The sequence below is a fragment of the Diadema antillarum genome, unplaced genomic scaffold (assembly GCF_040938485.1).
Source record: "Diadema antillarum isolate AM-2024a unplaced genomic scaffold, OU_Dant_1.0 seq00000136_RagTag, whole genome shotgun sequence".
In the NCBI taxonomy this organism is placed as follows: Eukaryota; Metazoa; Echinodermata; class Echinoidea; order Diadematoida; family Diadematidae; genus Diadema; species Diadema antillarum.
Window position 1 is genome coordinate 1,003,693 of NW_027271213.1, and position 18,743 is coordinate 1,022,435.

Here is an 18,743-nt window from a genome sequence, read left to right on the forward strand (position 1 = left end):
TTTGTTTCTTATTGTTTTCTTCCTTTTCTCAATTTGGTTTCCATGAGAAAACGTATAGAAATACAAGTGAAATGGTACGAGTATCTTTTGTTTGTGCAGTGAGCTAATTCGTCGCTTTAAAAGCACGACAGAGGTGATCGGAATGACGATACAAACACGGCTACATGCTCGTACGTAGAATTCGACCTAGGTGTTTAGTTACACCTGCGTGACTCTATTATTGGAGGCCACGGTCGCTCACGGGAGGGCGGACATTTTGTTTTCCCGCTAGCCTGTTATGGCTCGGGCAAAAAAACAGAGACACACTGACCACAGTTATGCCTATTGATGCACCGACCTGTGCGGGACACCAAGCGATTACCCGACTTGCACAAACATCTGTCTGGAAAACAATGTATCTCGCATTCTCTCTGAAAATTCACACTCAGGTACACATGTATAATGTTTAGTCAATAGTACACTGTGTCCGACATTAATTTTGTGTATATCGATGTTGAAATGAATTTTGTACATACATGCCGTGACTATGGTTCAAATCGCGTATTGTCACTTGCAGAATAGTGCATAAAAACATCAGTCGGCATACAGGATTTGGCAAAATAAGTTCGGGAGATTACAAAAGTAAGTTTGATCGCTCTGTATTTTCTCCCTTCGAAGTCACGGATAGGACGTGCTTGAGTTGGAGGTTCGCCCCAACCCAGCGGAGTGGGTGAGCAGCGTGGACCCCACACTTGGGGCGTGACTGTTCGCTCCCGACCCACTCACGGGTGAGGGTTCGTTGCTGGGTGGAGTGGGCATCCCTCCCGCACTCTGGCACACGTACCACTCGCTCAAGTTCGTGCCGGCGTTGGTGGCCAGACTCGACGCCGTGATCGAGGCGCCGCCGACGGGCTGGTTGTTGGCGTCAGAAGACCCCGCCGGCGAGGGTTCGCTGCTGCTGTCGTTGGCGGTGTCGTACGACCCGGGTGGGGGCGGGGACTTGCTGTGGACTTTCATGTGTTTGCGGAGAGAGCTCGGATGGGTGTAGCTCTTGTCGCATCCTCGAATCCGACAGTTGTAAGGTTTGTCCGATGTGTGGACGTGCGAGTGCTTCTTCCTGTCGCTGGAGTTGGCGAATCGACGATCGCAGCCATCAAACTCACACTTGAATGGCTTTTCACCTGCAGTAAAGAAAAAAAAAAGATAATTCTTCTTTTGAATGAGTTATGCTAAAATAATTACCAATACCAACACATGTCACCAACACCAATTAGTCATAAATGTGTGTAAATGTGTGTGTATGTGTGTTTGTGTTTTGGGGTGGGGTACATGTGTGTGTATGTTACTCCAAATGCCGAAGAGCGAATGGTTGCAGGTAAAATGAAATAACCAAGAAATCACAACAGATGATAAAATATGAGCTGAATATGAAGGAAAATTGGATGGAAACGAAATTGCTTTTGCTGTTATGTGTGCAGCGAGTGCGATGGATGAATTTGTAAATGACGAGAATGTGTGACAAATGACTAAATTGAATCGACTTTGTTTTAAAATGATCAACAAAAGACAATTTGAAATTAGGATTGGCATATTCCAGATTTCTTAGGACGACATTGAACTAATAATCTATGAAATTGAATGAAAAAAAATGAAAATGAACGGGAAAACCTATATTTCCTCCTTAATACTCCAGATATCTTTGACAGCAACTGTCGTCATCCGACAACTTCCTTACACAGGCGTACGTCATATACACATTTGCATATTTAGTAGCACGCACATATAGTTGCATTCCGTCTGAATCGTTGACGCACATAATACACTTATCCAAACAATCTGCTTGAAAAAACAACAACACACGTTGATACTAGCTACAGCACTCTCCAAAGCCAACAAGCATAGTAGGAGCAAGAGTTTGGTCTACCAGCTCTCTCCCTATTATATCAGAAATATATAAATTTGTATAATGAAGCTTATTCAATCTCCCTCTATACCGGTTTACAAAATGGCCGACAACACAGCACTAAAGTACTTCATGGAGGGTCATTTGCGACATACCCATTCAAGTTACGCTCGTCTACCAAACTATCAACTTTCGTGACTTCCGTGCGAACACTGAATAGCAAAGTGGATGACGATGACGCTTTCTCCTCAGCTGCTCAAAAACTACTGATCTCTCTCTCCCTCCTCATCTGAAATCTTCACCAGCATTCGAAAGAGTGAAACACAGTTTGGAGACATATCATCGTTTTCGAAAACCATTGTTCTCATTGAACTTGTCACTGTCACTGTCCAGTAGTTTTGACATATTTTGACTCCAATGGTGGCCCATCAGGACAACATCTTAAAGTGCTTTGTATCGAGTTAAAAAAAGGCGCTACATCAATGCAAATTATCATTATCATTATCATTAATGTAGTGCCAAAGTTTTAGGCAAAATCTGAAAGAAGTGCAAAAGATTTCGGGGGAAAGGGGCAAGCCAAAATGATCAACAGCTGAGAGAGAGGAGAGATCAAAAAGAAATCTGTCGTCACATCTACAAGGAGCCCCGCAGAAAAGCGGAAGTGGTGGGTGTCGACAAGAATTCCCGGATGACTTGCCTATGGAGAGTTTTCATCTCCGTGGATAATTCGAATAACTATTTGTGGTCAATTTCAATCTAATCCCGTGGACCTATACCGCATAAGGTACACTAATAGACATATGAGCACGAGAGAGAGGGGGCTGAGGAGATGGGGAGATGAGGGAGAGGAGAGAGAGAGAGAAGGGGAGCAGAGAGGAAAAAGAAAAAGAAATGACTGAATACGAGACGACGTCCACGTCTGGTCAAGAACTCACCACGGTCAATGGCAAAGGTCTGAAAGGGGAAATGGGGATTTGGCCGAAAATTGACGAGTTTATGGATTCGAAGAAATGACGGCAGTACAGTCAAAATAGCGCCAGCTGCCATTCTTGGTGTATGGAGAGATATAGTTTTTTATTGCAGTTAGAAATATCCTTAACTTTAACTACTTTTATAACAGAAAAAGATGGAACAGAGGATGCGAAAGGGAGGGAACAGAAGAAGACAATTAAAGAAATAGTTGTAGTAAATCTGCAATAGGAGCAGGGTGTGACTATATCAGCTCCTAAACTATCAAATGAGCATATATTTGCATTATTGATTGTACATTTGCACCAACAACATCTGCGGGATTCATTGTGCTGATTGTATTTAATATCGACTTATCTACAGAAATATGCTAGTAACCTAGAGCGTAACAGAAAATAATACTGTACGAGAGTGTGGCGGTCTTGTGAAATATCCAATTAGGCACAAAAATAAAAACAAAAATGTCGCGGCAAACTCTATAATGCGAATCTCGTTAAGAAGATCCATCAGCGTTACTTTCGCATTTTCGGATGGATGAAATTTCCTCCGAGGCGTGATCGTGGATAAGGATTCAAGATCTCAGTGGCAGCAGCACTCTGATAACTTATCACTTCTGGTCTCAATAACGACTTGAATGTTGTAGGCCTACCTGTTTAAATCTTAAAGCGAAATCATGTCAGATATAATCTTCTTAAAGTTTGAGTATAGTTTTCCATGTAATATCTGGTACAAAAAAGTACATTCTGTTAGGGATTGAAAGGACACCAGAACCCAATTGATTATATCTGTGGATTGAGTGAAATCAGCAATATTTAAGTGGAACACAATAATCAGTGACAGTGTGAGAAAAATCTGACGACAGATTCAAAAGATATAGGAGTTTTCAAAGTTTTGGTGTTGTCTTTGCTGAATGAGAAGACTACTACACTTCATGACGTCATTTTGGATATCAATATAAAGAAAAAGAGAATTCAACACATTTTCATTTTTCATGAAAAGTGCAGATTCCATAGCTTGTTAAGTTAAAGGTAATATCATTCCCCCGCTTTCTGAAAGAAGAAAATCAAGTGCGCTTTCATTATCCTAGAAAAGTGAAAATATGTTGAATTTTCGTTTTCTGTCATATTGTTGTCCAAAATGATGTCATGGACTGTAGAAGTCTCCTTATCCAGCGATGACGGCACCTAAACTTTAAAAATATCAATTCATAATTATTGACTCGATTATCCGATTTTCCTCAAACTGTCATTGATGTGTTCTTCTAATATTGGTGTTTTCACTCAATCCACATTTATATTTGGGCTTTGGTTTCCTTTTAAGCTGCGGAATCAACCATTCTGCGTATAAAAAGATGAAAAAAATATCTTCCCAAATTCTCTTTAGTAACACTTCACTGCTGGAAGGGTAGATAGACTGTCATGCTTAAACAAGGAAGTGTGGTATTGTAGACTAGTGAAGTGTTTAGGTTCTCCGTCGAAAAGGCGCCACTCTGCGTTACGTAACAACTCAAGCAGTATTATTTCGAATGATTATATCGATCAGCTATCGCTCAAGTATGATCAATGGGATAAGCCGACGAGGTAACGTTTAGAATATCAGATCAATAGACAGGCTGTGAAAAGCAATCCATTCAAATTGGCCACAGCACAATAAAGTAAATATGTGCCTTACCCACCCATTCAATCGGCTAAGAGACGCCTCTCAAACGTATAATTGCTTCATTAGGATTTTTTTTTTCATTTTGGTCAATGTCAATCGCTGATACCAATTAGCTTCCATTATTGACCTTGGGGGATATGGGTTTGATGAACGTTCCTAACTCCACGTAGTATACTGTCTCGGATTGTCAACAACTGCTCTTCGACAAATGCGCCTCACACATTACTACACCATGATATGTACAAGATTCAACGGCGAGTTAGAAAAAAAAAATGACATTTATAGATACAAACAGTTAAATATCAACAAACGCCTTACAGCATTATCTTTTTCCTTTGTGTGTGTGTGTGTGTGTGTGTGTGTGTGTGTGTGTGTGTGTGTGTGCTTGCAATTTCGGCGTCGTATTTAATTGCTATGTTGACGATCTCAAAATAAGCACAAGCAATCAAAAAAAACGGAAGCAAAACAACAACAACAACAACAACAACAACAACTACTACTACTACTACTACTACTACTACTACTACTACTACTACTACTACTACTACTACTACTACTACTACTACTACTACCACTACTACAAGGACGGAGGATACAACATTTGCAATGAAATGTGCTGGAAACGACTCGGAGCACCACAACATGGTGCAAACAGGTACATGAAACAGTTGTAATCCCATTATTAAAGCAAAATATATGAAAAAAACCAGAGAGAATGATGTAAATTGTGTCTTCACAATGTTATGAATATCTGTCATTTTCTAAACATAATTGAAGGGAACTATGGTAGTTTTAGTGATATCAGTTCAATATAGAACAAAGAAATAAAACTTAGATTAGACACACACTCATACAATTTTCTTTGATCATCATAACCACCATTGAAATTGAACTTGTCAATCTCTCATGCCAGCATCTGAGTGGTAAGTATAAGCAACGAACAATACCTAATGAGGTGTGTAAGGAGTACATGCACTGGTATGCATTGCAGTTTTGTGTGTGTGTGTGCGTGTTTGGTTTTCATTTAGACCAAACATATTATGAACGAATATAGTATCTACCCCAAGTCTGCCTTTAAAGATATAAGAAATATATGGGTTATTCAGAAGAGTAAACACCAATGAGCCAGTACCGAAACTCCCTGTCGTTTATAGCTCGTGGACACGATTGCCAGCAAGAGAAATGAAAGAAAATCACGAAAATTGAGTGCCTAGTTGATATCCTGAAATAACAACTATCCCTCGGGAGGGTTGGGCGCGGCATGACATCGCTGCACCGCTCAACCCCGAACGCAAGCGTCCTACACCAACCACGCAGATGAGAGGTTGGTACAGGGTCATATGCCAGCACAATGAGTTTTCCTACGGTTCTTACATATCAAATTGACGTTATTCTGAAGATTTGCTGAGTCACAAACAACGCACTTTCTCTTGCTTGATGACTCATCCATGCATATAGGTGTATTTTCCCCCGAAAAATTTTATTACTTTTGCTATTTCGTTTAGCTCCAAAACTATTTTTACGGAGTGAGTACTACCCCTATACCATCAACAGCCTAAAGAGGGAACTTTGTAAAACTGCAAAATGTTATCACGGAAAACAGACTCTGAAGAAATATCCAGGAACGATCCACACATTTCGAAATACAGACCCATAAGAATCTTTTCTTATTATCACAGTTGAAGAAATTACGAAGTAATCAAATAGGCCTACTTATTGCACTTGACACCTGCTTGGTGATTAACCATGATCATATTCGCAGATGTGCATCATTATGTCACTGGAAATTAAGCAACAATATTTACCATTGCTACTTATTGTGTATTTAATACACAATAAGTAGCAATGGTTAATATTGTTGCTTAATTTCCAATAAGTAGCAATGGTAAATATTGTTGCTTAATTTCCAGTGACATAGATTTCAATACTACGTATTGACACAGGATTTCAGACAATCATGTATTTTGTACACAGATTAAAACGATCATAATACAGCACCTGGCCTAATCATTGCACAAGAGCCAGAAGTTAGACATGGTTATGGGACTCCTACGTGTTACGTAAAAGAAGAACAATAAAAAAGTGGAATAACATGAAACAAAAACCAATCCCGGCCATATATGGAAAAAAAACATACGGAACAATGTCATTACATCAATTCATCAAAAAACACACAAACACTGAGTATCATCATGATAATGGCAATATTTGGGGCTTTAGTATGATGGAAACAGTAATGATTGGTTCAAAAATTGTACTTGTGATGGTATAATAACATCATGAAAGTTAAGTACAATAAATTGTTCAGGGCACAATGCAGAATATTCCAAAATGGCAATAGTGATGGGAAAATAGCAAATAGTAAAAAATGGTAATCCTACTAAACAGCTGTTCTACAGCTCGTTAAAATGATGTAGCTATTGGTAATTGGTTGTTGTATCGCAGCATATTTCTAACAGTTTGTTTTTATTTTAAGGGGGTGTAGGACGCTTTAATTCACATTTTGTGGGGACCACCTCAATTACTATTGGAGAATTAAAGATTGAATTAATGATCATCCTCATTGGCTCTTGAAGTACGTGGAATTCAACTGTTTTTCGTTTTATCCGCTGATGTAGTATAGTACACCATACATGTACTATTTGAGCATGTTGAGTGTCGTGAATGTGTGTGTGTCGTGTACGTTGTGTAGAGCGTGTCAGTGTTGACTGATGGCGCAAGTATAAGGAGAATGAACATCAGAGCCAAGATGACATTAATAGAATTAAGTTACCTTCTCCGTTCCCTTTCTCCTTCTCCCCTCTATCTATCTCTCTGCCACCCTTCTCTTCCTCTCCGGCCAGCTTTCTCTGCAGGCAAGCTTTTTTCCATGTACTCCTCTTCTTCTCCCCTCCCCTCCCCTCCCCTCCCCTCCCCTCCCCTCCCCTTCCCTCCCTGAGGAATCCTCCATTCCGCATCCTGGCAGGTTGGTTCTCCTTCATTGCAATGTTAAAGGTGGTGCTGTGCCAGATCGCGTGATCAACGTCCAGCAACTCTCCATCGACGTATCTCATCTGAGTGCTTATGACATGATTACAAAATGTACCACATGTTTGAAATTTGGAACTTGTCAATCAGTTGCAAATAAAAGCAACTGAATGCAAAAATCATTTAATTTGAATAAATATTTAGTACCCGCTGCTCACTCACTCGCTCCGTCCCATAACCATTGGAAGACATGAGGACGATGCAGCTACAGTGTATATCAAGGCATCAAAACCATCACTGGTTATTGGGCGGAAGATCTGCAGTCTATTGGATATGACGCCTGTTTAGCAATCAGGAGGTCGTTTGTTCGAGTCCAACCCGAGTATTGTGCCCATGATTTTTATCATGGCTACAGCTAAACACTGAATTATCGGTCTCCATTTACATCGATGAAGGGCAACTTGTCTATGAGTTGCAATAAAAACAATTCGACGAACGTTTGAAATAAGTACAGTAGTGAACTTCTCAGTACACGTATTCATAATACAAAGACACTTAATTCACGTTGAGACATCGAAAGATATACAATCCGTATAAATCAATTGGCATTTGAACTCCAGATATGTCTTACATACAAAGTTCCAAGTCACCTGATTTCACTGAGTACATTTATGAAATATGCCGATTCAAAACTACATTTCGTCAGCATGCAGGGACTGTTATTGTTGTTATCGTTGCCCCTGACGACAGGAGAATAGTGTTACAACGGACCGCCTCTGATAATTATGGAAATGACACAGTTTCCCACAGTGTAAAACCAGCGTGGAACGCAGTACGCCACAGTGTGGAACACAGTATGGCACAGTGTGAAAACGTTTGCCACACAACGGGATGTTCCACTTTTATACTAAGAAATTGCTCTTTGAGACATAGTTCTTCTTAGGTCGAAGTATCTCTTGTCTAACATGAAATATAAACAATGTGTTTACATAAAAAAAAAAACAAATGCTATGAAAACGTCAGAATCATAGCTGACAGTCACACTCATGACGACGACAACTCTTTTCTACAAAGTATGCCCCCGTCTTCTTCTTTTTTTTTCAAAAACTTCTTGTCATGTAGATGCACACCCTCAAAACCATGACTTCTTAGTTCTATATTACAAAGCTTTATGAATAAAGCAAGCTTTTGAGATTTTTATTCTGCTTTACTTTATAAATGTAACAAAAGGATATGCATTTTGAAGGCGCGCATGCACACACACACACACACACACACACACACACAGATATATAGACACACTCAATCGTTATCATTTTACATTAAAAAGGTGTTTTTGTTTTTAACTATTCGGAAAATTATAAAGTTTGAAAATCCCCTATGTGCGTAATTGTTGCCACTCTGACATAGATCTCATTACTTTTGAGTCAGGTGGAGTATGATTTTGGTAATCATATTTAGCAGAAATGCAAACACTGATTTGAAAATGAAAATCATATACTGCTGGGATATAAAGTTATTAGGCCTAATTCTTTAACTCGGTTTGTGAATGTGTCTGTGTGTTCCCTCCGTCTTCATTCATTCCTTTGTAAAAGGCTTAAAAATTGTCTTCGTAAGCAATGGAATTACCAAAAATTGTGTTGATAATATATATACGTCGGTGGTTTATTGAAGTGACCAACTGTGAGTGTAAGAGAAAAGTCCATCGAATTAAATCTACTATTGACATTGGTTTCATAAACCACCAATCAAAAGTGGGACTGTTTTTAGAACCTTGAGAGATATAAGTGCAGTTACAATTTATCAATATCTATTCCCTTTATCTATCTATCTATCTATCTATCTATCGATCTATCTATCTATCTATCTATCTACCTATATCTATCTATCTGCCCGTCGTCTGTCTGTCTGTCTATCTATCTGTCCATCTGTTTATCTTTTATCTTTCTTTCCAACTTTCTTATTTATACTATCAATCTATCTATCTATCTATCCATCTTTTCTAGCTTGTACGTATATTATGTGACAACAATAGTAACCATGGTAACATCCTCAATTTGACAAAGATAGTATTAGTTTCGTGTCGTCATCATCACTTTTATGTCTCTTTGACAATGATAACTAACTCTCACCACCTTCAGTCTCTTGTTTGATTGGCAAGGTAAAAGAGACGATACTATAGCTGGCACATAGATAATATTTGTGTTGGGTTTCTTTTCAGATGCAAAAGATTATCTATACAAAACAATAGACATCAATATAGATGCGATTTAAACAAATGATTTTACATCTCAAAATGGGGGTCTTTTTTAAGGGATTAATGAAGACTTTCCACTATTCCCTGTGCTTACGCTTTCTTCATTCGTTGTCAACTTTAATGCAGATCGAGTGAGTATGTGCCTGTGCATGTAGTAAATGACAAAGCAGGCACTCCGCTAGAATATCGCGTCTCCTCCCCACTCGCTCCCGAGTTCAGCAAGTGTCAAACTCCCCTCAAGCTATGCGGAATAAGATCACACGTATCGGGGTAAAGAGGTCCATGCTATCACGGAAAAAAAAAAGGCGGATAGGGATGGAAGAGGGAGGGAGAATAAAAAGGATTTGATGAAGTAAAAACTTTTGCTAGAAAGAGGGCTCCCATCGTCTGAAACGCGCCGCGTCGGGTTAACCCACAGGATCTCGTGTCGCGTGAGTCCCTGCGGGACTGGGTCGAGGGCACCAGGGCTGCGGCAGGCGTCGGGTTCACGTGTGCCGGGGTTAGTTTGAGTTGGGGAGAGGTCATTGGTTTACTATATCAAGCATGGATACCGAGTTGCAGCTATGAATACACAAGCGTGGAATCCCACATGGCGGCCATCTTAGCTTCTCATGCCAAGTTCCTCTACACATACACATACATACCATGGCACACGCCCTGTCGTTATAGAAGCTACGCATACGAAATATGCACACATATTCGCAAAATACGTTTGACGAAATTAATGCGTTCGTGTCGTTATATTTTCCTTTACAAGAAAAGTTATCAAACGATTATCAAAAAGTTCTTTTTCATACTTAGATATATTCTCTTGATCGCGTGACATGTGAAAGTTCTATTTGTGGAGCGATCATCATAAAAATGAAAATGAAAAAAATGAAAAATCTTCTTTGTGTGATAGATTGGGGATAAAAAAAAAAAAAATATATATATATATAAGGTCAACAGTCAAAGCATCAGTTGACTATATCATGACATTTAATACGACACCTTGCTAGACTTCTACTAACTGCTTTAAGAATTCTTTGGTGGAAAGGTTAAAAAGCATTGCACACATTTGAACTAAAATTTGATCATAAATATGATACCAAACGTGAATTATAACAAAGTGTGGAATTATTTATATATCTTTGGGTTATTTGCCAGTTTTTTCTGTATGCATGAATTCGTTGATTAAAAAGAAATTATTCAAATAATTTTGGTTTAACTTTACGCCCACTTCCAAGTTATGTTATGATCATGTTAAATAACTTTCCGATTTTTCGATTTCCGCACTTTAAAAAGTCTAGATATTCACTCTAAAGAGAGTTATTTACTACTTATTGAAGTCTACATGCTGCTCTTAAAGCACCTAACATTATCGACTTCCTAGATGCATCTGCACGTGAGGTTTCAAAAAAACAAACAAACAGAACGACGAATAAGAGGGTAATGCATAATACCTTGTTTTAAGCATTATTCTCTTACTTGCCTTCATTGCCTTTCTGTGTTTTGAAGCCTTGTGTAAAACATACGAATGTATCATGGACAATGGAAGTAAATGGTATTAAGTTTAGTAACTGAACTACCTGAATTGAGTCCCTAGATAGTCAGTGGTGTAATTAGAGTTGAAGCAATCATAATTATTTTGTATCGTTCACGTACCCAAGTATATAAAGATTCATTGGTAAAAATCTATCGGATAGTCACCACATCCACATTAATGAATACTTTAGTATGCTAAAAGTGATTCCTTTTGCCCTACTTCTCTTGTGGAAGAAAAACGTTTATCCTTCAGTTAAGGGAGAGTTTATTTGCAAGACAGTCACGTGACAGTGGCCGAATGTGTCATTAATGACAATGAAAATAAGTTATATCAACGTTTACATGTTAAATTTCAGTATTATCGCGTCGATATATCGATATCACGATAAGCTAGAAATCATCAGATAGAATATTTATGATTTGGTACATCTTACAGCAAATAATTATCCGTCTCCTTTTTCGAAAAGCAACGTGTATATATTAACATGGGGTGAAGTCATACATTTCCTTCACTATCAAATCTCTAGGTTTTAAGATGAAATATTAACAATGATGATAATAATGATGATGACCACCAAGGTAATCGTCGTCATCATCTTCATCATCATGAAATGATATTGGTAATAATGATAAGGATAATAATTATTAAAATAATAATAATAATAATAACAGTAATAACGATAATGGCAATAATAATGATAGCAATAAATAAGCCCTATGATGTTAGAAAAGAAATGACAGAATACCAATAACAAGGATAGTTATTATGCTAATTCATCAAATTCATTTTTTAAAATTAAATCTGTAATGTATCAGTACTACCAAATATAACTACGCTCTTCTCATTTTCAATTTGCCTTCAGAAAGCTTTGATTTTGTATTGAGTGTCTCCCCCCACCCCAACACAGTTTCGAAAGGCTTTGCTGCACGGGGATATAAAATTCGGGAGCTCTCTGAGTACCGAGAATTAATGGGGGGAAATGTTTGAGGGCTAGTTCAAGTGTATTGCTGTTGACAAGAGTCGAGTACATCTCTCATCGACCGGTACTGATGGCTTTATCATCTGGACTCTCAAGGGTAGCGTAGGGGTTGATTCGTAACTCCGAGCGCATCGACCCATAAAGCCCGCTTACTTTTCCCGCAACTCCACAAAGTCAGTGAACTCCTTGTGCTGTTTACCTCGAAGAAACTGCGAGTTTTGAAGGCGTGCATTTGTATACATCCGCCAACACAATTCTACGCAATATACAGTAGTGTATTTTTAAATTTGAAGAATTGTTGTATATCAAAGATTCATATAATAACGACAAAGGGAGTTTAAGTATATTGGATAAAACCACATCCACATTCATAATGGGTACACAGTAAGTATGTGCACAAACGAACTGACAAAGCATGTTCTGTGAGTGACTTATATGTAGGAAATTTTTACTTCTTCGACTAACATTTCTTCGAAATTTGCGTTGATTCGGCTGCAGTCTGTTTAAGAGTTACGGTGTTCTTTTCCATGTTCGTCACTAACCAGTCAAGTTTAAACCCTTCACATGCTTCGTCTCCGTAAAATTTACGCTGTTCTGGTTCACAAGCACGACTATGCGTCCGGGGAGACTTCTAAGTCCGACAAAATCTATACACTGGAATGAATACTTGTGACCCGTGTAATCAAATGAGACGTGTTTATCAACAACAACTTGGTGTGTCTTGATGTGAGGCATACCTTTCCTTCTCACCATTGATAGCTCTAAAAACCACGAATACGACTGATAATGCCACGAATTCGTTTCCTGCTGCCACCACCCCAACAAAGTTACTGTGTGGCGCTATACCCATTGTTTGGGGAAAGGGACCTCCCTTTCAAACGGGGGTGGAAATCTTGCGGCTTCCGCCCCGGCAAGCCCCGGTCGGTTTGACCCACACGTCACCGCTAAACAATCGGCGGCTGATTGGGGGGAAAGGTGTTCGGGACTTCGCCGGAAGAATCACCCTTGACAAAGGCTGTTCAATCCCTCCTTCAAGATGCGGGATTAGACTCTTTGTCTTTGTGACGTCCAGAAGAAGAGGACAGAAGAATGAAGAGACACAAAGGGGAAAATTAAGGCCTGAGTGACAGCAATTGATACCCGTTGTTACAGAACGTATAGAGAGACACTGATGGACGTAACCTTGCAACGGATTGAAAGTCAGACATCATTTTTGTCAATGGGCAGAACTTCCTGGCATGTTGAATCTAGTACGCTTTGAGAGTATTATACTTTATACTTAGAATGAATATGACCACCTGATACTTTTCTCTCTATGAACAGCATTACTTTGAAATGAATAGTAAGAAATGTACCTGATAAGTTGAAACAATTGACATTAATTGACAGGGATATTGGGTTGATGTTTTCTTAAAAAGAACAATTTAGATGAATTGAAGTGTAGGGAATGAACGTATGCCTTCCCTTAAAAAACAAATAAAATAAAAAAATAAAGATACAACATAATCAAAGTTAATAAGGTGATCTTAAAGTTTTCTTGTACATCTAATCTATGTCAAGATTAAAAAGTGCTTGAATCATCTTTGTTCCGTAAAATTAATAGCATGTGTCGTTTTTCACATAATTCATTTAGAGTTATATCTCAGCACAAGATTGCTGTCAGCGTGAACTTCTCACCTTTTGAACACTCCTGTGCAGAAAGATTTTGGGATGTAGAGATATTTTATAGTTATGAATATGATTCGAAATACATAATGATAAATTGAATAGTAACCCTTTTAATCTTACTTTTTTACATTAGGATCTCAAGAATCAATTCAGTTACTTTTTTGCGTTGATGATATTTCGTGAATATTACTCTAAGTTAAACATGTCTTCCAAAAGAAACATAGAATAATTCAGAGTTGGTGAAAAGTAATATGTGTGGAGAACAAAGAAAAAATAAGCATGTAGCTTTTGTTTTACTGACATCTTGTTACAAGAACTGTGCTAAGGATCATGCACGCTAAACAGCAGCAGCATGGACATGAATACGTGGGACTAGTGCGATTATCTTTAGCAAAGCATAAAATAAGATTTTTCAGTAATCCGATCGTTCAAAAAATGGTCATTGAGTTATATACATAATCTTCTCAACTCAGGTTGTTGTCATCCTACACCCATCTCTTTACATTGTTTTCGTTATGCAGTTGCAAAACTATGCTCTACCTTTACACGAAATTGTAAAGGTTATACGTACACTATAAGGTATGGTTTTGAATTCATTCACTTGAAGGCCAACATATCCGCGATGGATGACAAACGAAACAGTAACAAAAATAACAACATTTTCGCGCAATATACGTTGTGGTGTTAACTATCATTTTTATTTTTTGCTTCATGGGTCTAGCCTTTTGTTTCATCTTTTTTGTTTTGTTTCGAATGAACATTATGCAGAATTTAAGTTTTCTTTACCCTGTTGCCGGATCATTAAAGCTTTGTCGATATTTACACCATTATCTGCGAACAATATTTTATTTCAAAAGATATAATACACGTTTCCAAGAATTGCTTTTCCTTCACTGACTCTATTCTAAGGCTACAACTGCTATTTCAATGCAAGGTAAAGCTGTGATGGTGGATTGCACATTTACCGAGGCTCTGATACTGTTTCGGAGCTTGAGATTATTAAATCAAACTGTCCCGGTTTTCGACGATTAGGACAATCTAAGCAATAACAAACTGCTAGATGAATTCCGCTGTGTGAAAATACAACAACATCAATTACCCATATTTCATATATTCATATTATGCGAAGTTTGAGAGCAGAAGAAAAGAAAAAAAGAGACAGTGGTGCTCTTATTTAGCTTGGATTGACAGCTCTAAGTGGTGCGGATATTGCAGCCTGTCTTGTGGCTGTAATCAGGATTAGCAAATCTTCGTCGTAAGTAATCGTCTCTCCGCCGAGCATGAGTAGGAGACAAAAGACATGTGGGTGAAGTCGCTCTGAGATTGTCTATGGTGAAGTCGCGTGTGAGCATGTGGGTAACTACTTTAATAAAAACCCAACATTCTTTTGCAGGCATGGGGACAAGGGGACTTTAATTACTTTTCTTCTTAATGACCGACTTATCCCCGTTTTGTTCATTATAGCGCCATCGCTTTAGAGCTAGTTCATGAAAATTCACCCCTATAACTTTCTTCTTCTTTTTTCTTTCTTTCATTCTTTCTTTGTTCCTTCCATGACGTTGAATTGTTGCAATATGCAGTAAAAAACTTACTTTCAACCGATGTGAAGGGATATTAAAATATATTACTTTCAAAGGCAAAGTAGGGTATATTCGTTGTTTTTTGTTTCAATCGGATGAGGTCACTCGTCATGGTTCTTTGTTTACTTCGAATGCTTCTCATTCTGGGAGTACCAAACCAAGGACAAGTGATAGGGTGACGATACAATAAAAAGGAACAATGGTGTATTTTTTAAAGTTCAAATAAGAATCATAGCCTAATACATTGTTTCTTCTTTAATGGTATTTTATTTTTCCTGGAAAATGTAGAAGAGGATGATTCTTACAATTTTGGACTTTTCATGAAACAGTCTTTAGAGACCACATAGATTTGTTATCGATTATTTAGAAAAGCTTAAAATCTATGGCATATTTTTTTTTCAGCAATTGCGGTTCAATACTGTTATAAATTTTGTTTTTGTGTACGTAAGCATTGTTCTGTTCTATTAATTCATTTCACTTCCCTCGTGCTAAATATTTAGGATTACAAACAAAAATGACATCTTGGTTATGTTTTATTGCACTGCATGCACTGACTGCTACTCTGAAGACGTACTATTAGAATTAGAAAGGAAAGAAGAGAGCTTCTGAGAAATGTAATCAGTCTGCAAATTTGTACACATTGTGATGAATGAAATAGGAAATTGATTGTTTCCATGAAAGGTGAATGTTCTGCATAGGAGTAATAACAAAAACCCAGATGACCTCTTGACCTTTCTTGGCACTTCCTGTCAAGGTGTTCTCGGCATGTGACCTTCCTTTATAATGGCATAATTGCTTGCACATTGGTCTAGAATACACATGGCACGTCGAATGTGCATTTTAATGCACGTTGAATGAAAGTTACGTTTGCGGTTCATATTCCTGGTAAACACATGCCCGGATGACCGTTAAGAAGTATACCAAGTGAGAACACCTGTGTGTGATGAAAGCTTACATCGATTTCAACGTGTCGGATCAAAGGTACTCGCAGTCCTGCGAGAGTGTCCCTATGGGACCGTTAGCAGACGATTTATGGGCCGCCAAAGCGAGTACCAACAAGTTATGACGCTGTCTAGTGTCAGAGTTGATAAACTGCTCGCGTGTTTACGACAGAGAATGTTGCAAGTCCTTATGGTGAGTTTTACATACCTCACGAGCTACGACTGGCCACTAAAATGTTATGCTCTGATCATGGAGCTACTAACTGATGCTGGCTACAACATTATTTTGACAGTTTCTCACAGGACGTCGCAAATTTTACTTCTCACTCATCGTCGCCCTTTATGCTCTTTGATGAAGTGTTTAAACGGGCAAAACAATCATAATCTTGTCATACTACTTATGCGCGATACTTGTAAAGTATTAAACCTGTATGAAGCAAATGATATAAACGAATCCTATACTCTCAACGGCATGTAGCTTAAACAGCATTTCAATGTTATTTTTGCTATCCTGATTTAACTACACATCGAAAGAGATGTTCTTTTCCATCACCTCAATTTATAAATCGCATAAATGACTGTGACAAACAGAGTAGATGTCCTAACAGAGCAATCTCGTCCATCAACAACACATTATGTATTTTCTTTTCTACCTAACAGTTTTGCTCATTCAGTCTATGTCTATTTTGTTCGAGGGAAGGTTGGATATTGCGTTCTTACCTGTATGTGTTCGTTTATGGATCTTGAGGTTTTCTGATCGAGCAAACACTTTCCCGCATCCCGGGAATGGGCAAGGAAAAGGTTTTTCTCCCGTGTGAACACGAATGTGATTGACGAGTTTGTACTTGGCTTTGAACGGCTTCTGTTCCCGAGAACAGTTCTGCCAAAAGCACGTGTGATTTGTCTGCTCTGGACCACCAACATGTTCCACTGTTATATGCGTGACTATTTCATGCATGGTTGTAAACGTTTTATTGCAGGGTTTTCTTGGCTCGGGCAGATCTTGGTCTATCCACAGGCAGCTGAGTTCCTGCTTGATGGGCTGCCGCATGTAGCGGAAAAAGGCGGCGTGGTGCGGGCCGTGATGGGCGGCCGGGTGGTGAGGGGGACCCATGTTCATGTTCATATTCATGTTCATGTGGTGGTTGTGAAGCTGTGGGGATGTGAGATAATCGTTTCTCGGAGCCGACATGTGGTGATTAAACTGGTCTGTTCGCATGTCAGAAGTCAGCCCCAGCCGCATCTGCCCGTTCATCGAGCCAGCCGTCTGTTCGTGCAGGCTCGGGAAGATGACGTGGGCCGAGCCGGTGTCGGCATGGTGTCCGTGATGCAGTGAGCTCGTCGTCGGGAACATGCTGTGGTGGGCGCCGGTGTTCGTCGGCATGGGATCATGCGATGATAGTCCATTAAACGGGGGCATAGTCGATCCGGACAATGGGTCTCGTCTGATTAGGTAATCACGAGGTGTCGTGAACGGCTGCGGCGCCGGATAGCTGCTCATGCCATGATGGGAAGGGTGATGAGCGGCGTGGGAGTGAGGGACATAACCGTTATGCGTCTGGCTGCCAAAATTTGGTTGCCCCGTCGATTGATGCTCGGGCGTCATGTGATGAGGAGGGCTCAATTTCAGCGTGCCCGCCATGTGCGAACTATCCATGCCGTAGGGGTTCATGTTCAACGCCATCCCGGTGCTCTCGCCGAGCCCGGAGCTCAGCGGCGTCGTCTCTGCCGCCGAGTGCGTCGGGGCGGAGTAGGCCGGCGTCGGAATGCTGAAGCCGGGCACCGTGCTCAAGCTTTGGTGAGGGTGGTAATGATGGGACCCTACGTCGAGGAAACGTAGCGCCGAGCTCCCGGGCCTTACCAGCGAGGTGTCCATGCACTGCGGCGGAAGGGTCTCCGTACTCATGCTAAGTCTCGGCGTGGGCCTCGTCCAAATCTCAGTCACCCCGCTAGTCGCTCTTCACACCGGCACGGCAGGGGGATTACCAGGTTTACACCTTACCGCGAACTTTATTCCAGTAGTTCGGGCCAATATCGGCGGCTAGCGTTCACTCAGGTGTGGCGATCTCCTTGCGATTGCCCAAACTCAGGGGAGCGCCTTGTTTAGAAGTGGCCAACGCGTTTCGGAGCCAGCCTTATTGCATCTCACGCTTGATTGGCCATCTTTGGGGGAGCTGTCAGTTGACGGCCAATCAACCAATCGGAGAAACTGCGGCGCATGCGTGTTCTCCACGTGTGGCAGACATGCCGAGTTGACGAAAAAGAAAAAAGAAAGAAAGAAAGAAAGTTTCTCGCGAACCCAGGCAGAAAAGTACG

At 39.8% G+C, this 18,743-nt stretch overlaps 1 protein-coding gene across 1 annotated transcript; it reads right to left on the reverse strand.

Annotated features, from left to right (window-relative positions):
* Positions 1 to 657: 657 nt before the first annotated feature.
* LOC139727553 (zinc finger protein ZIC 4-like) lies at positions 658 to 18,333 on the reverse strand. The gene is made up of 2 exons (XM_071638534.1): positions 17,148 to 18,333; positions 658 to 1,160 (listed from the first exon to the last, which is right to left on the reverse strand). The coding sequence occupies exons 1-2, from the start codon at positions 18,331 to 18,333 to the stop codon at positions 658 to 660; spliced, it is 1,689 nt and encodes a 562-aa protein (XP_071494635.1).
* Positions 18,334 to 18,743: the final 410 nt, after the last annotated feature.